Genomic DNA, 25,115 nt, shown 5'->3' with positions numbered 1-25,115 from the left:
TGAAATGAACACGCTCGAGTTCAAGATGCCCGGTGTAAGCACGTGGCCGAGTCGCGGCTACTCGCACGAAGATGGCCTCCAGTGCAGATGGAGCGCGAACCGCCTCCGAGTCAAATTGTGCTTGTTTGTTTTCATAACGGCCCGGGTCTTTGACCCCCGTCCTTGAGTCGCTCACATGGCTCCAGAACCAGAGTTATAGGTGGGGTGTGAATAAAGGGCCGCTGCCTGGCCTTCAGGCTATGTCAACAAAGCTAAAGTACCATGTTGCTTTCTTGCTCTTCACTCTCACACTGTGTTGACTCCTCACTGACGCCATATCACCACAAACAGGACAAATATCTCACACGTTCGTTTTTTTCTATCAAACTGCAAATAGAAATCTATTTCATTTAAATGTGACTTTTTTCATGAGGCTGTCAGCAACTATTTCTTTTAAACTATGCCGCATGACTGTTTGAATTTTAATTCCCTGTTGATAAAAAGACCAGCCTCTTCAGGGACGACAGTAAAAACAGCATGTCCTTGTGGAGGAGGAAAACAAAATGTCTCAGGAAGATAAAATGGAATTCCTATCGAGGTTAAGTTAAACATAAAAGAGACTGCACTGCTTTCACTCCTATCTAGTACCAAACCGATCCGCTCACTATGTTTAAGCAGACAACAGAATGGCACACAAGTCAATGCTGTTTTAGACCTGGTGGTTCTTACACCACACTCTCATACAAATGTGTTTAATGTTTGCCCGAAAATGTGAATAGTCTGCTTTTATTAGTTGCCATTAATAAAGACTTCCTCTCCTTCACCACTGATTACCACACAGGAAGCTGCCCCCCCCCCCCCCCCAGTGGGAGTCAGACTCACTTGCTCCATCCAACTTTCTACTTCCACTTATTTTCCAGCTCATTTGCATTCGGCACAAACATCAAAGAACCCGTTTGCTGTTGTGTGCTACATGCTACAATCCAGGGGCGCCCCAGTGGCAATGCCTCATAACTGGTAACTAGTGTGCACTAGGGCCCGTCATATTAGTGTGCACTGAGGCCCCTAACTACCGTACGCCACTGCTACAATCTTCACCTGACTTGTGCAAACGGTCATGAGGTTTAATGTTGTAAACAAACAGGTATTGTACCAACATGTCATTTTGGTCCATTATAGGTCCAAGTTCAACATTTAAAATCATTCCTATTCCAGCATCGAAAGATAGCATCTTCTTCATTCAAATGACAAAAAGGTTTCAGGGGCAATTGTTTGTTTTAAACAGTACATGACTTTTATTCATTACTGTGGCATGAGTGCAGTATGTGAAATTCTGTGTCAGTGCATTTAATGGTCAATAAAGACATAGGCGATAATGAAATGGTGCAAGAACAAAAAAGGCACTTCTTTGAATTATTTGTAATTCACAATTAAAAAAAAAAAAAGAAGCCCTGTACAATCAATATCTTGATATAACTTTGTGTTAATTTAATAGATGCTAATCTAAAGTTAGCACCACAACTTACCACAGAAATGTACAAATATACAGGCACGAGTAGCATTCAACATCAACATCATAACTGTCCTGCTGTTCAGGGATCACGTTCCCCTCAAGATCACATGCAGAGTAATTGTGCTTAACACAATTACAAAATACTCCATAGGAAAGGGAAATGAATGAGTAGTCATAAGCAATCCACAGATGCATGTAGCAATAATACTGCAGAGCCGAGGCTCTCAATGACAAGTCCAAACGTTTGCCCTGAGATGAAGATAATACCTCTTTTGGCAGGTGTTGCATAAAGCACTCCAAAAAACAAACAACCGTCCCATTATCTCAAGGAGGTTCATTTTTCACAAGGAAAGATGGATTATTCATGTTGTGTGTTGGAACCCCGCCATCACACTGACGACTCATTGTGGAAGACTTTAGCTTTCAGGTTCCTCAGGCTGCACTGCAGGTTGGAGCTTGTTGTTTCTGACTGCAGCGCCTCGGAGAACTTGACGTCATACGAACGGCTCACCTGAGACTTCCTCTTTATGGAGTTCTGGATGGTCTCCGAGGTGAAATAGTACACAATGGGATCAAAGCAGCAGTTGGACACAGCAATGCAGAGGGCTATCGGGTAGATCGTTCGCACCACCGACTCCACAAGGCAGCCTTTTAAAGTTTTAGTGCGGACCAAAGCGTAGAAAACCAAGTTCACATTGTAGGGGATGAAGCAGAAGCAAAAAATGAAGAGGTGCACAATTATCATGCGCAGGATCTTTGTTTTGTTCAGCTTCCCCCCACGATTGATAGTCTGGGGCTGGCGCAGAGTCTGCAGCACCATGATGGAGCAACACACGTTGAGTAGGAGCGGGATGAGAAAGCCCACTGTCTCTATGAATATCACCACCTTGGACAGGTGTGCTTTCCACTGCTTGGAGGAGAAGTTCTCGAAGCAGTAAGTGGCGTTAGTCTTGTTGTTTTCGCGTGAGGTGGCCTCCAGCATGAACCCTGTGGGGAGACTCCCGGAGAGCACCAACACCCACACGGCGACGCACACTATCTTGGCGTTGCGCTTGGTCCGGAGAGCCCTCGAGCGAAAAGGGTACACAATGGCTAGGAAGCGATCCACGCTGATGCAGGTGAGAAAGAGCATGCTGCCATACATGTTGGTGTAGAAGAGCGAGTTGGAGACCTTGCAGAGCGTGTTCCCGAAAGGCCAGTTCCCGTTGATGAAGTAGAAGATCCTCAGAGGCAGCGTGAAGACAAACAGCAGGTCAGACACGACCAGGTTCATCATGTAGGTCGTGGTCTCGTTCCGCAGCTTCAGGGAGCAGGTGAATATGTAAATGGACACAACATTGGTGATCAGTCCCACCACAAACACGATGCTGAAGACGGTGCTGTACAGCGGGTACTTGAACCCATCGTTCTTCTCACAGGTAGAGCTGTTTGCTAAGATGTTTTCAGCCTGGGTGAAGTTGTCGGGAGGGAGGGTGCTGTTGTACATTCTGAGAGACAAAGAGTGGCCGGACGAGGGGTGTCTGTTATGTAATCGCTATATAATGAAAGGGCTGCCCTGCACAATGAATTCACCATGAATGGAGAGTAAAGCAGGATACATTAAAAGACACTCTGTCATCTGATAATTCAGGCCATTGGTACAAAGGTTTCTTTCCAACACGACTGCCCCATGTTAGAGAGGACTGCTGCACATGGTCTGGATGTAGCTATCATGGGGGTTACCTCATATTGAAAAGACCCCCTTCCAGAGGACAGAGAGACTCAGGCAGGAGTGTCCTCCCCTCCCCCTGTCCTGTCTCCCGAGCGGGCTGCAGCCCACAAGTTGCAGACTGAGCTTCACTTACTCAGATGGATCAGTCACACAAAATGCGTCTCCTTTTCACTCAAGACGTCCTCAATAAGCACGAGCCGCTGAGTCCACAAAAGAAATGATGGTAAATCCACATTCAGGCCGCACAGAGCGAGATGTCCACATGGCAAAATCCTTTCTCTTTGTCAAAACTCAGTCCTGGGGGTTTTTTTGTGTCCTTTTCAGTTCCAAAGCAGCAAAGTTGTTGATAGCTTTCCACCTCTCTCACAAGGTCCTCACCACGAACCACCAGGCTCATTCAGAGGAGCTCTGGAGATTTGAGTGTGTCACAATGTAGAGTGTCTCACCGGTTCCCTCCTCTTTCTTCCTCTTTCTCTTGCTACCTGTCCCTCAGTAGGTCTACTTCTCCTTCCCCCGTATGTCTCTCTCACACTGACAGCCCCCAAAGCTCTTGCTCAGCACGCATCACACTCAGGCAGAGCTCTTCTTCTCCTTTGTGCCGGTATCACAGGCAGTTTTTGTACTTTGGAAGGGGGAGCAGCTGTGGTGAGCCCTCCCTCTGCCTCCCAACTAACTCCTCCTACTCCTTTGTCTGCTCTACAGTTGGGAGTAGGAATCAACCACCCCGCATGGTGAGGGAATTCATTGAAAGTTTACAACACATGCTCGTCATTTGCTGGAATACTGTCACTATAAACACATGTTGATACATCAATATATGTAAATTAAATAAATAGTTATAGAAATGTTTTTAACTATTCTTCCTTGAGCAGTGAGAGAGCAAAAGTTTAAAAAAAATTCAATATTAAATGTAATACCACCAATATTGAGCTTATTATTAAGCAATATTCTGTATCAAATAGAGTTTAAAAGTGTGCCTTTATAAGGCCAAGAAATGTTTAGACATTAAAGCAGAACAAGTGCTTCGAGCTGCATTGGAGTTGAAACATAACGTCACCATAATCATATAAAAAGACACAGCTCTGACTCTAAGCTGTGGTGTAATGAGTGACAATAAAAGGCCTCTTAATGTATTTATTCATGTTGATGTTCTTGTGTTTTTGTGACTTCTTAAACCCCGTACAAGCATCTGTGGTGGAATGTACATAAGTAAATTTACTCAAATACTACTTTATACTTCTCTACTTTTTCTTATACTTTATTACATTTATTTAGCATCTCTAATTACTAGTTACTTTGAAGACTACGTTATTATATCACCTATATTATTAAATTATTGCAATGATATGTCAATTAAAATGAGCTCCATCTCAACTAGCTGCATCATAAAATGCTGCTGACATATTTATGCATGAGTATTAAAAGTCCAATAATATGATAATATGATACTGTAGTAATAGAAAACTGCCAGGAGCCATTGTTTTGCATAACAAGTACATTTACTTCTGACGCTTTAAGTACATTTTACTGCTATTAACGTAACATCCTGAATGCAGGACTTGTAATAGAGTATTTCTATGTTGAGGTGTTGCTTCTTCTACTTAAATAAAGACTCTGAATACTTCTCCCACCACTGTAAAGCATGAGAGAAATGTAACAAAACAATAGAGACAATTTAATTCCTGGATTGCTGATTGATTTGTTTTTCCTCATAAGTTAAATAAAGACAGGAGGTCAAAAGTGCCTGAGAAGTTCACTAAAACCCTGTAATTGCAGGGGGTGAAGGCCTCCACAGGTCTGATGGGCGGAGCACCAGAATTGAACTGTCTCCTTGTTGCTTTCGACAGCCTGTGTGGGCAGCAGCTCTGCTAAAGAAGCACTGTTTTATTCTGCAAGGGACCTAGAAACAGAACAGAAAGCGTTCTCTATTCAGTGGTTTTTCAGCCGCCCATGTCGGCCCATGCCCACAGCTTTCTCTTCACATGCGTTGCGAAAAAAAAAGCATTCAAGTTGTCCTTTAGTAGAAACTCCCCACTTGGCAGGCAGTAAATACATTGAGGCCTTTGTTGCGAGTGAAGTAGCTTAGCAGGGAGGAATGTGAAGTTTATCAATAATTAGTCTCAGACAACTTGAAAGTGCTCTCAGCTTTGTGATAGGCAGCGCGGTGAGTGAATACTGTAAACTGTTTGAGTGTGTTTCTGGTGGGTGACTGTAACTGTGTTAAATGGGATGTATATTACCTACTGGGGGTTTTCCCGTCAGTAAACGAATGCGTGTCCTGCAGCTAAAACAAGTGCATCTCTAATAAATTCTGAGTAAAACCATGCAGACATGGGGGAACTTATCCAGCGGATTGTTATTGATGACAATAATATTTCCCCACTTGGAACTGATTCCAGTGATACAAACATATGTGCTCTAGTTGAGCAACATGACACTAATTCCACAGTAGTTCATTTTGACTTCACAGAGTTACCAATAATAGCCCAACAAATGAAGGGAAATCTTGCAGAGAATCAAAGAGACGGTGGGTGTTTTATGGCCACTGTGCCTCCCTTTGTCACTCCACCGCAAAATAAACACCATCAAGGCTAGAATGAAATGTTCAAGAAAAATAGAAAAACCTGTACTATTGTCTTTCGCTCGCAAAATAGTTCCATCCAGCACATAAAAACAAGCTCTTCACATGCGAGTGTGCGGTCGCTAAACAAAAACATGTGCCTGAAATCCCTTGACTGGTACATTTCTCACAATGCCAGGAAACTGTCTGGCACCTCCAAGGCCAAGACTGAAGGCTTTTAAAATAGAAAAGAAAAAAGGCACGAGTAAGACAGCAGGTGACAGAATAACTGTTGTGTAAAGATGATCAGAGACGGTCTTCAAACATCACAAATACTGTTAAAAGAATGCAACAAGAATGTGACTTCACACTAGAGGTTTGTTACTCAACATAGAATGAACCTTAATATTATACTTCTGAATCGATACACTCTTGAAACCCACGTTTTGAAACCTGTTTTAGAGACAGACTACACTTAGCTCACTGGTTTCTACTGAACAGGAGACCAATAGCTGGTTAAACGTGTCGTAGACCAGAACTGTAAGAAAAACATGTATTGTTTATGCTGCTGGTGTTAGTGAGGTTCAGAGGCGCTGGTAGGTGGATGTTGTTACCTCTGGACAGAGCCAGGCTAGCTGTTTCTCTCCGTTTCCAGTCTGTGCGCTAAGCTAAGCTAAGCTAAGCTAAGCTAAGCTAACTGGGTCGAAGCGGTAGCTTTACGGACGTGTGTAAGAGTAGAGTTAATCTTCTCATCGAACTCTCAGCTAGAAAGGGAATGACAGCACTTCCCAAAATGTTGAATTATTCATTCAAACAGGAATCAGTTACTTCACTTCACTTTAATGGCCACGCAACTGGAATTTGTTTTTGGCACAGCATGGAGAAAAAAAACACACCCAGTGTACCCTGTCAGTAAATAGTAATAACAATATTACTATTAGCCAAATAATATGAGGTTGTGTATCACAATATAAAATGTCATTACATTTGATGAAACATGAGGACTTGTTTTGGACTCTAAACCCCAAATAGGTTGGATTTGGGGCTCAACTTTGGGATTTAGGAGATTTAAGACTTGACACTCCCACGTGACTTTCAAAACAATGATTTAATCCCACCTCTTGGAGAAGATCTAAAATAACACACCCTGCAATGCGAAAAATGAGCAACCCAAATGAAAACTGCTGAACAAATGTCTCACTTGGCGAAAAAGACATTCTGGACCACGGACAGCTTCACTGCGACTCAAAGGGCTTTTGGGCTCATTCCCTCACGTTCACCTTGGAAACAGAGGCCGCACAAAAGTTGTGCTGGCGTTAACTAATGAACAAATGAAACGGACACAAACCAACAGAACTTGCAGTCCATACACCGCTGAGGCCAAGGAAGTGTTTCAGGACTGCCACATCTAGAATCATCATCAGGAATAAAAAATAAAAATGTGTTTTCACCAAAGATACGGAAAGCTTTAATGTCCAGAGAAGGCACAAAAGGGAAGATATGTTCCATCAGTGACGCTGTAACACCCTTCTTCGGATTTGAACACATTGAATAAAGCTTTTCATGATAGTGAGAATTCTAACTTTATCATCTTTATCAGTTACACCTACGATCACATTTTTTTGTCTTGACATTTGAAATATAAACACACAGAAGAAAAGTGTGTGCTGCTGGTGCTCTCCCACGCCGTCTTATCAAACTCAAGCTTTCGACCGTTTTGTAAAACAAATACTTCACCCTCCCCCACTGAAACCACTGACTGCATATACAGTAGTATAAAAGGCATTTTTACCACATGTCTTATCATCTTATCATCTTGGTGTCAACTTGTCTTCACAACTTTTATTTTTACTCAACAGTCGCTGTAGCGCCAAAGCCCCGACAACGACACCATCAACAGCACTAAACTAACTCATTTCAGGCTTTCAGGCTATATTTACAAGTCTATGAGTAGGTAAAGTGGTTTAGAAATCAGTAACTAGTGAGTTTGCATGCTGCGTAGCTTATTGTAAAGCATGACCTACAATATTTGTGCCTTAGATTCATTATGTAATGTTGCATGTAAGTAAATGGCATGTACCTTAGACAAAAAGTCTTTGAAGCTCTGCTTCACTTAAAACCAACATGAACGGGGTCGTGCGGTCTCCTGGCACCGCTGGCCCGAACACCATGTTTGGAATCTAAAGACCTCGGCTGTTGTTTCCATTTTCTGGATGAAGCTCGGCGTATTCGAGCAATTCTTCACCGGAAATAGCCATGCAGATGGTTTCATTCTCCTGCTATATGTACATGTTTTACTACATGATGTCATCCCGAGAGAGCGGACTGCGAGACCACTGATGTTAATGTTGTCTCGAGGGTAAAACAAGCCGTACTGCAGGCTTGAGTAGCAATGCAGAGAGGTATTTAGGAGGGGAAGACAAGCCAGTTGATGTTCGACTACAGATTTCACGGAAACTGTAGCAAGAGACTCAAAAAAAGAAACTGACACACTATTACAGCCAGAAACTAGATGCGGTGTTATCACGAGCAGTGAGTAGAGGAGCCAACCACACAGCAGACCCGAGCTGGCCCTGAGCGAGAGCAAAGTTACCAACATGTATGACCCAAAAGAGGTGCAACTCTCTTCTATCAAACCTACAACTTCCTGTCAACACAGAGGAGGATGCTTGACGTTGAGCCCGGACTGAACTAAGCAGAAGTTCTAGGTGATTCTTTATCTCTAATTATAGAAAATGTAGTTAGTGGTAAGCTTACTCATTGCAGTACAATTTTGAGGTAGTTAAGTACAGCCATTTTTTTGGTCACATCATACTTTTACTTCTACATTACAGAGGGAAATATTTTTTTCTCAACTACATTTTGTCTGGTGGCTTTCAGGTCTTTGCAGATTATTAAGACTTTACGTACATTATGTATGACCATTTTATAAAATATTACAAAATTAACTCTCGACCGGGAACATTTAAATGCTTCTTACACATCAATTCATGTGGCTCTGAATAGTTACATTTTGAATGCAGTCAAAGTCATTTTTCAATCAAGTAAGAGATCAGAACTACTTCTTATATGTTTTTTAGGAAAAACCAAAGTGCTTTATTGGGATCAAATTAATCCATAATTAATCGCATTTCTGTCACAGTGTCGGGGACGTTTGTTTGTGGCAGAGTGCCAGTTACCGTTGGCAGCTGAGAGCAGTTCCTCATTCTCTTGTAAAACCGTTTAGCTTACGTGTCAGCTACGTTGAGTCATTATCTGTGACAATGTACATGTGTTTAGTCTGAGGCGTTATCCATGTAACAACATATTAACTTGACTGACAGCCTAATTCTGCACTCTATACTGTTAAAACGCCCCTTTCCCTAAGAGACGTTATCCTCAAAGCCATGTGCACATCAAACTAACGTCATTTGTTTTGGGAGTAGCCATTAGCTGGAACTGAATCATCGTCCGTGAGCTGCTGATCTGGCTTTCATCACGATACTTCCAGACATGCTGTCTGTTAGGGCACAGCACACTAGGAAGCTTATAATGTTTTGTCGAGACCGTAAAAAATCAAAATTATTTGCCAGATTCTGAGAAAAAAATATATTCTAAAACTCCCAAATTCAATATGTACTACATATTGAATTGAATATTAGATTGCCACATCTTGTAAGGTGTCCCTGTGCTTCTGACCACGCCCTGAATCTTTCTGGCAGGTGTTTGAAATACTGGAAGAAGTCTGACTGGTTGATGAGACACAGGAGCTTCCTCTCGCAGGAACACTTCAGTAGTCACATCTCAATGTGCGAACAGTTTGTCGGATTCAGATTGTGCTACACATGCTCAAATCATTGTCACCGCTTCCTCTATGCCCGACGTAACGCTAGCAATTATGCAAGGTGTGCGTGGAGTAGGACATATTTTTTTAAACAGCTTGTGTTGCAAGCCTCATGCATTGCACTCACCGGACATTACTTAAGAGTTCAGGCAACTGCATTATGCAGATAAGAGATTAATTGATTTCCTTGGTAGAAGCATTTGGTAGCAGAGTGATGCAGGTGTGAAAACCTCAAACATGTACCTTTGGGCACTCCGCAGGCTTTGTAGCACAAACATGCAGCAGTATGAACAGATCTTCAAGTGAAACGCACTGCCCCCCGATGGCTTAGAGCTGCTACTGGTTACAGGGTTCTCCCAGTAATGCCGTTTGTAGCTAAAGAAACACATGTGGGCTAAATATTTACTTATTATACAGTATTTCACCACAGACAGACAACCAGTTACAGCAATAACGCATACATCAAAGTTCATAGTTACTCAATTTAATATATTTCAAATTACAAATGTTACCCTTTGTGTCGCTGTCAGCAGATTACATCATTTTCCATATTTAAATGAGAACACAGGCATTTGTTTTTAGTAATTATCAAAATGTTCCACAAAAACAAAATACAATAATTGGCTTGTTAAAAGTAGGAGTGTTTTGTTACATTTCTAGTTAGAATTATCTGGTGAATTATCTGGTGAATTATCTGGTGACTACATTTAAAGACCTTGTGGTCTTATATTTAACAGTCAGTTGGCGATTCCACCAAGCCGGCACTATTTAGTTCCCACAAGGTGCTACCGGGGGACTGACACACAGCAAGACTTGTAAAAAGATCCAGAATGTTGCTGCCAACATACAAACAATGATAAGAAAATTTAAAAAAAAACTCATTAAAACAACAAAACTTTTGTAAACATAGCAAATTGCAAATGAAACACAACTGTAAAATCAGCTGCACCTGCAGTGTGACATTGCCCACAGGCTACACAGTCGGTGTAACCGATTGCACCTTTCTATAGTCTGCTGACGGTGGCCAACTGTCGACAGCAAAACAGTGCAAATGTTAGTCGACATCAATCAATAACCGTAAGCTTGGATGGCAAAAGTTGAACACTTACAATATAAAACAAAATGGCAAAATTAATTTATGCAAGAGAACAGATGGTATCATTGACCAGATACAGGCTACAGCTGTTTAGAAAAAAAAAAAAAAAAAAGGGTCACAAGTTCTCAAAAAGAAGAACCGCTTGTGTTTTTCCTCATTAAATACTTCTCAATCCAGAATGTTGAAAAGCAGCACAACTTGAAGGGTCAATTCATGGCTACAGTGCGATATGCGCATCAATAATTTGTCCGAACACCTCAAACGCCAAACCCTTGTATTGCAATGAGTAGCGAGCAGCGTTTCCAGGCATTGTGTCTGAGCTGGCTGTGATGAGGTCGCCCTATCCGTCTGTTGATCAAACCAATCAGACATCTCCAGCTAGTAGCCCAGCCTATTGTCAGTGACACAAAGACCACTCGGCTCGTGACTGAGTGAGTGGGGACACCCAATATTTACGCCCCCGAGCAGCAACTGTGTTTGGGGTAGTTTTAGGGCAGCAACACACGGACGCATCAGTTAAGAGGGCGAAACCTAAAATCCATAATGCATCTCCAGTGTTAACGTCCCCAGCGACATTGAAGTGCTCATCAGCCCGGTGTTTACTTTGGTCTAGGGTCGACTCTCAGGGCCTCAGTGAACCGAGACCGCGTCGCGTCGAGTCCGTCGCTACGGGGGGGGCCCTCTAGTCAGTTCTTGAAGGCCCCGTAGCGACTGGCTTTGCTAATGAAGTTCTTGAGCAGGTCGTGGTCCATGTCCGCAAAGGCCTGGGTCTGCGTGACAGCCGTTAGGTGGTTGACGCAAAACTTGAAGCAGAACTCCTCCAGGTCCTAAAAAATGAAGAGGGCTGTCTGGTCAGTGCTGAGGAGTATAACTGACTAGCTACTTGAGAAGGCCCCCACCCACCCCCGCCCCCCACCCACCCCGCCCCGCCACCACGGTGTTTGACTGTGTGCCAGGGGCTATGAGCTTACCCGCGCCTCATACTTGACAGCGGCAGAGAGCAGAGTGATGGCGTTCTCTTCAGAAATGCCTCTCTTGATCGTTTCCTGGCACAGCCTCTTCAGCCGGGTCTCTCGGTAGTACGTGGCCAAGTCCAGCAAGCCTGCAGACGGGAGAGCAACACACAGGTGAGCGCGGTTAGGGACTTCTGCACAGACCTTTTAGTGTGTAAAGGACTGTGGTCCTTGTGCGGGCATACCAATAGCATCCTCTGGTGGCAGGTTGATGGTGTCCGTGTAGAGGTACTCCAGAAAGGCTCGGTACACCAGGTATGAGAACTGGTGGATTTCTATGGCATCCTCATCGGTTTCATTCAGCAGCGCACGGAAATGCTCACACCTGGAGAGGGAAGAAAAGGATCGGACTACTCCGGTGACATAAAAGATACCACACCAGGGATTTAGAGAGTAATGTGTTTTGTAATGAACGTGTGCTTAACAGCAGTTTGAATGACTGCCGCATGAATCACTATCACGCAGTAGAAATTCAAAAAACAATATCCTACTTTTCCCAGAACGCAAACCACGGTTTACACTAACCTGTTGCCAAAGTTAGAGCGTCATTGTGAGCTAACGCAGTGCAGTCTGCACTTGCAGCAAATTGCATTACCACCCAATGAAAATGAAATTTGCTGGAAAAAAAATAATGAGATTGGAGCTTTGCTGCGATCAGTCACACGACTCAAGCAAGAACGTCCTAGTTAACGTTCATACTGTATGGAAATAAATGGACTGACTATATGAATGAACTGCATATAAAGAAGAAACAATACCTGCAAAGATCCGAAACGCTACAGCCTCATTTTGGAAACATTCAGTAGGAACGTGAAGTATACGTGATTAGTAGATAAGGAAATAAAAGTGAATATTTCTCTATTTCGATTCGTGTTTGTAATCATCAGAGTTCGCGATTTGTCTGAATTTTATGTAAATCGTGTTTCCTCTTCCATACCATCATATCTGAATCGCACCACTACCCCAAGAGTTTAAAATAAGTATGTATAGGTAATATCCTGCAAATGTTACTGTAACATTGTCATGTTCGAGTAAAAAGGAAATATATTCATATATTCCGGTAATCTAACTTAAAATTCACTCTTAATGCATACTTCCTGCAGCAAAGCTGAGGCACTTTGGCAACAACTACAGCCCACAGTATTTTTCCTTCTAGCACTCTGCATTATAAATACTGATTACCATTTTCCCTTATTGCTAATCTCTACTGGCTGGAAATCTCTCCCCCCCCCCATCATCATCATTTCATCTCAGGACGCAGTTGAATAAACAACTGAATCTTCATTCTCGAAGTGCATCTCAAAAACGTGTCATTTGCACGTGATCTCGCTCGGTTTAGCGTGCAGCTGTGTGTGAGCGTGTGCACGAGGGGCGACGTCGCAGACAGTCTGGCTCCTTCCTACTGACGGTGCAAAAGAGCAAGTGACTGGAACGCAGAGGCTTTGTGTCCAAGTGTGGTTATAAAAAGACAAGCAGGAAACAATAGGTCCCGTGACATTGACAAGAAAGACGAGGAAACACTGTCTAACAGAGTTTAAACACAGGCAACGCAGCATTCACGCGGTATATGTTGAAGCCATTATCATAGGAAGGCCGGTGTGTTTGCTATCATGATGGCTGCACGATTAACAAATGATTTCTTTCTCTTGATTTTGGTTTCCGTAATTAACAAGCACATAATTCTCAACAACAAAGTGTATTTCTGTTCCTCTGAAAATCTCACTGTGGTGTACCAAGCACCTCTTTCACTCATGACCAAACACAACCTCCAAATGTGAAAAATAGACTCATGTGACCAATATGAAAGTCAGGACGGAGAAGCACGACGCTCTGGTGAGTAAGAAAGCAAAAATCAAGCAAAGAAGAAACGGAGTACAGTGGCCCAACATCAGAGAGGAAAACCTGGAGACAAAGGATGATTACGTGCATCCAAAAGTCATTCTTAATTTGTGAAAATAAGAACCACAACTAGAAAATGCATTTCCTGCTGAAAATGCGTTGGAATGCTGAAAGCTGAAATTAATTGCGAAAACATTGCTGAAAATAGATATCCAATGAAAAAAAAATTGCAAAAAGCTTAATAATTCAAAAGATTTAAAGATTACAAATGTGAAAAGTTCTATCAGCCCACTCCTGAAAGAGCTGAACATTTTGATAGTCGAACGGTTTCTGTAGCTTAAAAAAGGGAAAAGTCCTCTCAAAATCTCTAAGACCTGAATGACTGTATGAGAGAGAGTCACAGAAAACAGAGAGAGAGAGAGATAGACTGAGTGAATGAGTGTGAGAGAGTGAGAAAAAGACAGGCAGACAGACAGTTAGATGGACTGAGTGAGTGTGAGAGAGACAGGCAGGCAGGCAGACAGACAGATGGACTGAGTGAGTGGGAGAGAGAGACAGACAGACAGACAGAAAGGAGGTCTAACAATCCCTCCAAGTCGTGTGCATAGAGAGACAGACAGAGAGAGAGTGAGACACAGACAGACGGAGGGAGAGAGCGACAGACTGAGAGAGATAACCAGACAGAGAGAGACAGACAGACACTCTGATTTCTCTGGCAATCATTCTCATTTGGAGATTGTCCTATGTTTTAACATTTACAGCTAAAGTAACTATTGTCCTGCTCTGCCAGGTCTTTCCTCGTCTCGCCCACTTGTGTCATGGTGTGTGTACATCTCACTGGAATCAGGAGACTTGTCAGAATACCCATATTTGATTGGCTGAGCAGCATCACGCATATCTCCAAGTCGTGTGTGCGTGTGTGTCTGTGCCTCTGTATGTTTATAAACATCACTAATGAGCTCATAGAAACACCTGTGTGCTTGGGTGCACTGGTTGGTGATTGCAGCACCTGTGTGAGAGATTAGAGTGAACAGCGATTTTCAACAAAACTACCTGTCGAACACATTCCCTTTATACCAAAACCATGAGACTAATCAATAAAATATGGATACCGTGAGAAAGATAAGACTCTGCCGAACGCACTGATGTGTTATTTATGTTTGTGGTGTTAAAAATGTGAGCTCCAGCGCAATATACAAAACTGGTACCGTCTGCTTTCTTTGAGAAATGAGTGGTCAGATTTAACATTGAGCTCTATGGAGCAGAAAGTTGGTTTTTCCTCTCAATTAAGTGATTTTCTGCAAATGTGTAAATCTGTGGAATCCACAGTCACTTGTGTACGACAACGACACGATTAGCTACTTCAAGATCATTCAAATATATATGAAGAGTGAAAATTGTGGAGGCAAAGGCAAAAGACATTCCAACAATTAAGCCCGCAGGATTACAGTCAGTGTGCTTTGGCACAAAGGCAGTTCCACAAAGCCACAGTGAATTAATTGTTTGGAGCTGGTTGACATGAATTTGTGATAAGAATTATTTGATAAAAGACATATAATAATATGATAAAACATTATAGTAAGTCAGGCAGTGATTTTAATGTATTTATAATGACTAGATGAACTGAGTCAGTACAGTACTGTAGTCTACCTGATCCATTAGCCAGTGTGTATCATTACAGTAAAAAACAGCATCTTCTACAATGTTTATAATGATGATATGAATCATATTTATGATGATATGAATTAGTTTTATTAGTTTTTTGTTTCAGTGAGGGAGTGTTCAAGGCAGAACCGATAGCAGTTTAGCTAGCTTAAAAGAACTTATTTTAAGCTAGCTAAACGTTATCTTAGCTAGCTCAAAACATTAGCTTTAGCTAAACGTCTCGACGCTAAAACACAAAAAAACCACTCAAAGTGTTTAAATCTCACGTTTTCCATAGTGTCAGTTGTGTTTCTTCCTTCAGTCTCTGTGAGTCTGTAGTTGTTGATGTACCAAATCGTCTGTAGATGCGAAACTTTGCAACAAATCGTCAGGAGAAAGTTGAGAAAACACTGTTCTTGACCATCTGAGGCGTTGTTTATGTTTAAATTATCATCTTATATTAATGATGCACTGAGATGTAACCTAGCAATGATGGAATCTTTCACGTCCATTTTGTTTTCAGTCACATCTATATATAATTAATTGTTTGGAGCTGGTTGACATGAATTTGTGATAAGAATTATTTGATAAAAGACATATAATAATATGATAAAACATTATAGTAAGTCAGGCAGTGATTTTAATGTATTTATAATGACTAGATGAACTGAGTCAGTACAGTACTGTAGTCTACCTGATCCATTAGCCAGTGTGTATCATTACAGTAAAAAACAGCATCTTCTACAATGTTTATAATGATGATATTGTAAACACTGCTATATATTTGTAAACACTGCTATGTATTCGTAAACACATTTAGTGAAGCTTAAACCATATGCTATGTGCAGTAATCATAATATGTCTCTAAGTGTAAGTCACAGAGTGAGGCTGCAGTGATTCTCACCCACGCAGAGGCCCATCGTTAACTGACCAATAACAGAAACCAGGTACTCCCGGTCTTGCCACTGCTTGGTACAAAATAACAGTTTCAACAAAGAAGCAGTTAAGCGACCTTGGCCTCAGAACGCACTCTCAAACACACACACACACACACTGATCTGACTCATCGCTGGAGCGGCTATCCGGGTGCCGGTAGGGACGGACGTCCTGTACACCAATGAGGCTCTCAGAAAGTTTAAACCAAGAGCCGCCTCCAACAATAGTCAACCAATCACAAAAATGCCCTTAAGGACTATATAGTTTTGTGCCCCCCGTTGGGGAGCGCCTTTTTCTTTGCTGTCACAGATAGTTTTGATTTAGGTCCGAGCTCGTATTGATCTGCTGCGTCAGAATACTCCTGTTAAGAATAAATACTTTGTTTGATTTTAAGTCTATTGAGTTCAGTCTAGTCTGTGTCCTCTTTCACTAACAAATTTGGTAGCAGAGGTCGATGGTTTTGTAAATTTCGTGAGTAGATTAGTGAGACGACAACAGACTCCGGACTTCAGCTGAATCTCCAGACCGGAGGAGGCGCTGCCCTGCCCGCCGTCGAGCCATTCTTCTCACCTTACGGACCTGATCAAACAGCGCTGTACTCAATAAAAGGTAAGCAGGTGAGGAGAAGCGCAACAAACTTTTGAAGGATTTGAAAGTTGAAGAATTATTTGAAGTATTTGAAAATATTCTCCATAGAAACCCATTAAAAAAAAAAGTTGCAAAAAGCTTAATAATTCAAAAAGTTTAAAGATTAGAAATATGAAAAGTCATATCACTCCTCTCCTGAAAGAGCTGAACATTTTAACCTTTTGGGCCCTAAGCCTTTTTTAAGGCCTTTTCTCGAAAATTGTAACCCATACAAAAGAGACTACAATTCTGTAACTAGAAGGTCTATTTTAAAAATGTTTAAATATTGTGTATATGTTACTGGTTAATAGTAGCTGAACACAGCAAACAGGGAAAATTCCCAAGTTCGTCTGAAGAAAAAGCACTACTAAATTAATTGCAAAAACATTGTTGAAAATAGATATCTAATTCAAAAAAAATTGCAAAAAGCTTAATAATTCAAAAAGTTTAAAGATTACAAATTGCTGAAAATACAGACATGGGTGACTACCTGTCTGAAAAATGTTGTAGCCTGAAAGCATTTAAACTGCACTGCTGAAAACCCTTCTAGTTGAAATGTTTAACTATGGTGTCTGTAGCTGAAAGTATGAGAAAGAAGAAGGCTTTGAAAGTTGAAGAAGTTTAAGAGGATTTGAAGATTTTCTCCATAGATATCCAATTAAAAAAAGGTTGCAAAAAGCTGAATAATTCAAAGTTTAAAGCTTACAAATATGAAAAGTCACATCACTCCTCTCCTGAAAGAGCTGAACATTTTAATATTTGAATGGTTTCTGTGGCTTAAAAAATGTCAGCAGTAGCGATATTTGTTGTAGTAGTAGTAGAAGTTGTAGTTCTAGTAGAAGTATTATAAGTCGTAGAAGTATTAGCAGCATTAGAATAAGTGTGTGTGGGGGGGGTCCTCTAAAAGTATCCAAGACCTGAATGACTGAATGAGAGACACAGAGAGACAGAGAGAGAGAAGTGTATGTGCGCGTGAGTCTGTGTTTATCAACATTGCTGATTACCTTAATCACGAACACCTGTGTGCCAGCAGCCTGTTCATGGAGAACAGACAGGCAGACAGACAGTTAGATGGACTGAGTGAATGTGAGAGAGAGACAGACAGGCAGACAGACAGATGACTGAGTGAGTGTGAGAGAGAGACAGACAGACAGACAGTTAGATGGACTGAGTGAGTGTGAGAGAGAGACAGGCAGGCAGACAGACGGTTAGATGGACTGAGTGAGTGTGAGAGAGAGACAGGCAGGCAGACAGGCAGTTAGATGGACTCAGTGAGTGTGAGAGAGAGACAGGCAGGCAGACAGACAGTAATATGGACTGAGTGAGTGTGAGAGAGACAGACAGGCAGATGGACTGAGTGAGTGGGAGAAAGAGACAGACAGACAGGCAGACAGATAGGAGGTCTAACAATCCCTCCATGTCAGACAGACAGAGAGACAGTGAGACACAGACAGACGGAGGGAGAGAGTGACAGACAGAGATAACCAGACAGAGAGAGACAGACAGACACTCTGATCTCTCTGGCAATCATTCTCATTTGGAGATTGTCCTATGTTTTAACATTTACAGCTAAAGTAACTATTGTCCTGCTCTGCCAGGTCTTTCCTCGTCTCGCCCACTTGTGTCATGGTGTGTGTACATCTCACTGGAATCAGGAAACTTGTCAGAATACCCATATTTGATTGGCTGAGCAGCATCACGCATATCTCCAAGTCATGTGTGCGTGTGTGTCTCAGTGCCTCTGTATGTTTATAAACATCACTAACGAGCTCATAGAAACACCTGTGTGCTTGGGTGCACTGGTTGGTGATTGCAGCACCTGTGTGAGAGATTAGAGTGAACAGCGATTTTCAACAAAACTACCTGTCGAACATATGCCCCTTATACCAAAACCATGAGACTAATCAATAAAATATGGATACCGTGAGAAAGATAAGACTCTGCCGAACGCAATGATGTGTTTTTTATGTTTGTGGTCCTAAAAATGTGAGCTCCAGCGCAATATACAAAACTGGTACCGTCTGCTTTCTTTGAGAAATGAGTGGTCAGATTTAACATTGAGCTCTATGGAGCAGAACGTTGGTTTTTCCTCTCAATTAAGTGATTTTCTGCAAATGTGTAAATCTGTGGGATTCCACAGTCACTTGTGTACGACAACGACACGATTAGCTACTTCAAGATCATTAAAATATATATGAAGAGTGAAAATTGTGGAGGCAGAGGCAAAAGACAAATATTTTTTTCACAAGAATCTGGAGCTGCTCTTCACTCTAGCGGTGACATCATGCACTCTAAGCTGCGCAATACACACCCATTATAAAGGCAGAAAAGGACTGAAAAAATCATAAAAGTTAGAATGGGACAGTTCAAAAAGTATAAAAGATATCAAAAAGATTATAACATACAATAATAGCTAAATATTTTCTCAGTATTTTAAAGTTGAAATGGTGTCTGCAGCTCAAAGTATGAGGAAGAAGAAGGATTTGAAAGTTGAAGAATTATTTGAAATATTTGAAAATATTCTCCATAGAAATCCATTCAAAAAAAAGTTGCAAAAAGCTTAATAATTCAAAAAGTTTAAAGATTAGAAATATGAAAAGTCATAGCACCCCTCTGCTGAAAGAGCTGAACATTTTGGTAGTTGAACAGTTTCTGTAGCTTAAAAAATGAAGGAGCAGAAGCGTTTAAAAAAAACGGGGACGGAAGAAATAGTGGAATAAAGAAACAGGATAACAATAGTTGGAATGCTTGACAGCATTCCAACAATAAGAAGATATTGTGAAGTCTAAACTGAATTGTACACCTTACCAGACACAGATTAAATGGGAACTGTGTTGATTTGCTTTGCTGGACTTCTAAATGTATTTTTAAAAAGGAGGCAATGTTGCACTAAAAAAATATTATTAAAAAAGCAAAACAATTATATGAAGTTGCAAAAACTAAAAAGGTGCGAAAATAAGTTCACATTTTCACTTTGGACTTTGTGGGTCCTTGCTTTCTGTACCTGATTTTCAGCAGCGCTTTGTGAACATGGATACACTTCCCGTCAACCAAGAACTTGAGGTCGGAAATCTCTGGGCTGTCAAACTCCCTCTTCAGAGACTGGGCAACGGTCAGGTAGTCATCGCCATCTGGCAAAAAAACAATAAAAAGAAAAGTGAGTTCTTACTTTAGGAACGAGTAAATAGCTAAATGTTTCATGAGCCTATAGATACGACTCTCTCTGGCACACTTGCTCGAACAGGTGGCGGACAGAAACAGAAGATTTCAGTGGCTTTGTTAGTTGAGCAGATTTTTCATTGCCATTACAAAATGCAGTGTGAACAAAAAAAAGAAAGCTCTCAGAGTGAAATGTTCCTGCTCCTCAGTTTGAGCTGAGTTCAAAAGAAATCAGTCGGTAAACACATGTCTGTTTGATGCGCACAGGAAACAGACTTTCCTGTTTATTTCTTAAACCACTTCCAGGAATTTGTACCTATGAATTTGTACCTTTGAGTTCTTACCATTTGCCCACAGTATCGGGGGGGCAAATGGGACAATGTCAATTATTGAGGATGTTATAGGGAATCTTGGGCTCCGTTAAAAAACACCTATTTCCCCGTAACACTCTTACCTACTGAGAGGAGGTGCCACGTGACCGCTGGTGTGGCGAAGCAGGCGAACACGTCGTCCGTGCTGCTGAAGTGGGTGAGGTGGGGGCTGGCCACGGCCTGACCTCGACACTGACCCCACATCAGAACCTGCCCGCTCTGCGTCTTGGCAGCTGACGTGTGGCTGGTGTGACATGCAGCCACCTCCACCATTCTGGTGGCAATAAAAAACTGAATGTCAAACCTTAAAATACGACTAATGTACAGCCATGCAGGTTGTATGTGGAAACATGTCTCATAAAAGAGGCAAAGGAGGCATTCTATCCTAGGCAAATAGATTTCTACAATGGGCGCTACTTCTCCAATACTTCTCTAGAGTCAGACATCATGTCTTTTTTTTTACTCTATAATGTTAAACTATATGTGTCTTTGAGGCATTTAGCGGCTAAATCTCCGAGGATCTTGTCACGGGGCCCCTCAGTGACCTGTTGTTGTGACAGGGAGGTGTTAGTGCTAATTTTGGACAAGGTACTAACCTCTCCTTGTCAGTGTTTATTAGGGTGGGGAGAGCTTGGTTACTCTTGTTGCCTGTTCCCAACTGCCCATAGGAGTTGGCTCCCCAGGCGTAGACCATCCCTTCGTCTGTGAGTGCCAACGTGTGCGCATATCCACAGGCAACCTGTGCACGCAAGGGATTAAGCTGAATGTTAAGAGATGAATCATCAAAAACAGCAGATTTACGAGCTGCATCTCACCCTCGGCTCTTACCTGCACGACGTTGACACCTTGCAGAGCAGCGATCCTGCATGGGGTCTGCTGGTTCCCATTGTTGCCCAAACCAAGCTGTCCATTGCAATTGTAGCCCCAACCATAGATCTACACACACACACACACACACACACACACACAGGGGACACATTTAGACGACGCACACAGCTACATCGAGGCATTGGTTGTTTTCTGTATGTTTAGAGCTAATTGTTTTCTGCTTCTATTAGCTTTTACCTGCATATATTTTAAGTATTGTAAAAGTCTGACAGCTCACTTGCATTTTATCTAAATTTTGCTCTTTTAGGGCATACATTCTGAGCTGAACACGGTCTTCTTGGTGGACAAAAACATAACTTCTAATGAATCTGTATGTTTCTAAAAAAAAGTATATACATAAGAACATAAAATGATTAGCCATGCCGTCCTGTGTTCAGGTGTGTTCCACGTTTGCATTAGCCAACCCCCTTCAAAATAACAGGGAATATGCCAACCAATCAATCGACCTGCTGCTGGCTCTGACTCGCTTGCTGTTCATGCAGAGCGACGTAACCCCGTTACCTCTCCGTTGTCCAGTACAGCCATAGAGCAGAGCTGACCACAGGCTATGTTCACCACCACTTTGTTCTGCAGGCAGCTGCTAACCCGCCGCGGTGTCGGCTGGTTGGCCGTAGACCCTGAACCTACTTGGCCCGAGTTGTTGTAACCCCATGCGAACACCTGAAGGCAGAGAGAAACGCTCACCGTCACACCGAGGCACGCACAGATGATGAAGCAGAGAAGAAACTCGCGAGAGGACACAACCGGTGACAGGTTACCTCTCCATCAGTCGTGAGGGCAATAGTGTGGTGGGAGCCACAGGCCACCATCGTCACTCTCTTGCTGAGGAGGTTGGTGGACACCAGGGCAGGGGTCAGTCCGTGGTTGGTGGTGCCATTGCCCAGCTGGCTGTAGCCGTTATGGCCCCAAGCAAACACCTCTCCGTCTACAGAGCAGCAGGAAAACTTTCACTCATGTTGTCCCGATGGTTCATATTTAATCATTAGATGAGAAGCAGTCGACTTCACACGATTCAAAGACAGCAGGATAGAAAGTATTCAGGTTATTAGACTCTAATAATAAGCTAATATATTTAGCACCGTTGTGTTCTAATTGGGGGATTTTTGATAGTGTACTGGCAGCATTGACATAAAACCAGATTCTAGACATTTGCATGCATCGTCTTGTTGTTTGTGATGTCATACCCGTGCATCCTGAAGATACGTCCCCTCAGGGACAAACACAGGTTTTCTGGACTGGATTACCTGCAGTAGTGATAGCCACATGTGGTCCCGTTCCATAGCTTAGGGACACAATCTTCTTTCCACACAAGACATCAATCCGGCGCGGCTCTATTGTGCTTTGAAGGTCTCCGAGGCCTAAACAGCCGCTGCAGTTGGTGCCCAGAGCAAAGACCTGCAAAGACCAAAACGTCACTGATGAAATGGTACCAGTATAAATAAAACGACACATCCTGTTGTTTACTGATATATATATACGGACACCACAGCAAACACAAAATATTTGCTGATACTGGGAAGATGCTGAATAACATCAAAACTTTGTATTATATTTATGATTTGTAGTTAGGGAAGAGTTAAAAGTGTGACAAGTCATTTCACAGTAAATTAAATGTTCAAATCTTGAACATTTCACTTGAATTCTTAAATATGCAACTGGCCAGCAACTAATTATATTTTCACTATTGCTAATCCGTGTATTATGTTTTTGATCAATCGCCTCAGAAGTCTACAAAATGTCAGAAAGTTTGAAATGCAGAGATTTTGACTTTGTGTCAAGTGACTAACTAATTAATTAATTAATGGACTAATCATTTCAGTGCTATTCACACAGATAAAACTACACCTGCAAACAAAATGTAATCTTTTGTGAGATTCTGTTTTCAGAAATACTTCAGCATCTGCGTTCCCAGAGTGTTTGTATGCTATATAAAAAATAATATAAACTTAAGAACTAACTGAAATGTACCTCGCCATTTTAAGAAAACCCACCAAAATATAACGTTTTTATTCCGCCTCCAGTTACTGCTCCGAAAACACAATCTGCTTGGGCCACAGGGACAAACAAATGAGCACGGGTGGCAAGACGGGACACGGCCTTTACCTTTCCACAGGATAAAAATGGAGCTTGCTCGGGTATTAGGCCTGTAAGGCTAAAGATAGCCCCATTCTATCTGCTTATCTCTGTACCTGGAACTGCAAGCTGTATCAACCACAGAGAGCGAGGCCTGCAACACTTTTCATGTCCACTTCTAAAATCGGCAATATTCAAATCAATACTAGGAGAGGAGATTAGGTCTATCAGTAACACATCTTCACGTAAACAGGAGGATTACAGCACGCTGGCTTAAAGCCAAAGTGTTACCTCATCATTAACTGTGACATAGAGGGCTTCATTTGCAGCACTGCCAAAGACACAAGCCTGCCGAATAAGCCGTAGCTCCTCAGGAGGAAGGAGCGCAAACACGGGCCACTTCCCCACGTCCAGCATACTGCTCAGCTGTGAGGTGAAGAGAAAACACAGTTAGACAAATGTGAATACGAGGCATCCAGGGATTTTGATTACATCTTCAATGCACACACATTCCGAGTGCTGTTTTTTTTTTTTTTATATTGTACAGTTGTCAAAACTAGACTGTTTAATAAATATGCCAAACTGTGACTACTGTGTAAACTATGAATTAAGTATTGTCTGAAGGAAAAGCTGAGAGGAGGTTTTCCATGTCTCAAAAGTGCCCAACACAGACAGCAAGTGGGCACTCAGTCCAAGTTTGTAGACAGATTAAAGCATGTATGCCTGTTAACCGAGGTAACCTCATTAACAGTGTGTTTACGCTCGGGAGTGAAGTCCAGGTTTTGCCACCAGATCTACAGCCTAATGCAATACTTTCCAGTACAAAGGAAACCAAGTCAGATGTGAAGGATGCACTCTGCTTTTGAATTTACATCATCGATGTTCTCAGGGTGGTATGTATGCGATATGCGTATGTAATGGAGCTTATTTATCATCTTGACTCCAGGATTAATACATGCTCATAATAAAAAGACGGTGAATAACTTAACGGTAATATGATGGAGTAATTCTAAGCTGAATCACATGGGCCAAGTGCGCACAATTCCACTCTTTATAATAATTGAGAAACTTCAAAGTGAGCATTGTATATCTACGTCTCTCAATGATCAATAGCATAAAGTTGGACATGGCATGAACCCAGACCTCGTGAACACCACCCCTCCCAAAATGCAGTAAGCCTACACACGGCTTTTAGGAGATGTCCAACCACTTAAGATTAAGATACGCCAAAGAGGATGCACACAAACAACGCTGAAGTAACGGGGCATGTCTTCTTGCATCCTGGGTTTTCCAACTTAGAAAACCCATAAAAAAGTTGCTAATGTGCATCTAGCATTAGTGGTTACCCTGACTATCAAACTGCCCAACACAAAACTATGAAGCTAATTATCGTAAGGAGCGATGTTGCTACTGGGAACAGCTGACGTGAAGCTTACCTTGCTGTTGTCCTAGCTAGTGTTTCTCCCGCGGTGTCGTTTTCTAATCACTGAGCAGCGAAACATTGACAAGCTGTCCGACAACATACTGGCCAATCAAGTTGCAGGTGGAGTCATCTCGGCGGTCTGTTATGGATCTATCCTCACATCAGTTGTCACCTCGTTATAGTTTAGCTCTGATCGCTGCACCGCCGACTGACAAAAACACACCGCTGTACTTCCTGTAGTAAAATGGTGCGTTCACTGGAAGTCGGAGATGGGAGTTTCTGACGTTTGTTATGGGCAAAACATATCATAACCATCTATTGGATGAAAAAAGTGCGAAGCAAATATAACAAATGTCTTTTCTAATTAAAGCTCCAATACTTTATCAGTTTCATTTGAAAATCAAAAACGGGTGAAAACGAGGTATTCAATCCATAAAACAAAAATCAAAAAGTGCAAGTA

General features: G+C 42.0%; 2 protein-coding genes across 2 annotated transcripts; both read right to left on the bottom strand.

Annotated features, from left to right (window-relative positions):
- Positions 1-1,267: 1,267 nt before the first annotated feature.
- On the bottom strand, positions 1,268-3,774 carry lpar6a (lysophosphatidic acid receptor 6a). The gene has a single exon (XM_079166794.1). It carries the CDS (start codon positions 2,976-2,978, stop codon positions 1,881-1,883), a length of 1,098 nt encoding a protein of 365 aa, XP_079022920.1. The 5' UTR covers positions 2,979-3,774; the 3' UTR covers positions 1,268-1,880.
- Positions 3,775-10,084: 6,310 nt separating this feature from the next.
- rcbtb2 (regulator of chromosome condensation (RCC1) and BTB (POZ) domain containing protein 2) lies at positions 10,085-24,849 on the bottom strand. Its single transcript, XM_079165596.1, has 12 exons — positions 24,669-24,849; positions 23,524-23,658; positions 22,404-22,554; positions 21,918-22,084; positions 21,661-21,819; positions 21,100-21,207; positions 20,868-21,010; positions 20,355-20,545; positions 19,746-19,872; positions 11,881-12,020; positions 11,654-11,784; positions 10,085-11,509 (listed from the first exon to the last, which is right to left on the bottom strand). The coding sequence occupies exons 2-12, from the start codon at positions 23,647-23,649 to the stop codon at positions 11,369-11,371; spliced, it is 1,584 nt and encodes a 527-aa protein (XP_079021722.1). The 5' UTR covers positions 23,650-23,658; positions 24,669-24,849; the 3' UTR covers positions 10,085-11,368.
- Between the last annotated feature and the right edge of the window lie 266 nt (positions 24,850-25,115).

Source organism: Pholis gunnellus (genome assembly GCF_910591455.1).
Source record: "Pholis gunnellus genome assembly, chromosome: 9".
NCBI classification, from domain to species: domain Eukaryota; kingdom Metazoa; phylum Chordata; class Actinopteri; order Perciformes; family Pholidae; genus Pholis; species Pholis gunnellus.
This window is presented reverse-complemented; position numbering and strand designations above follow the sequence as displayed.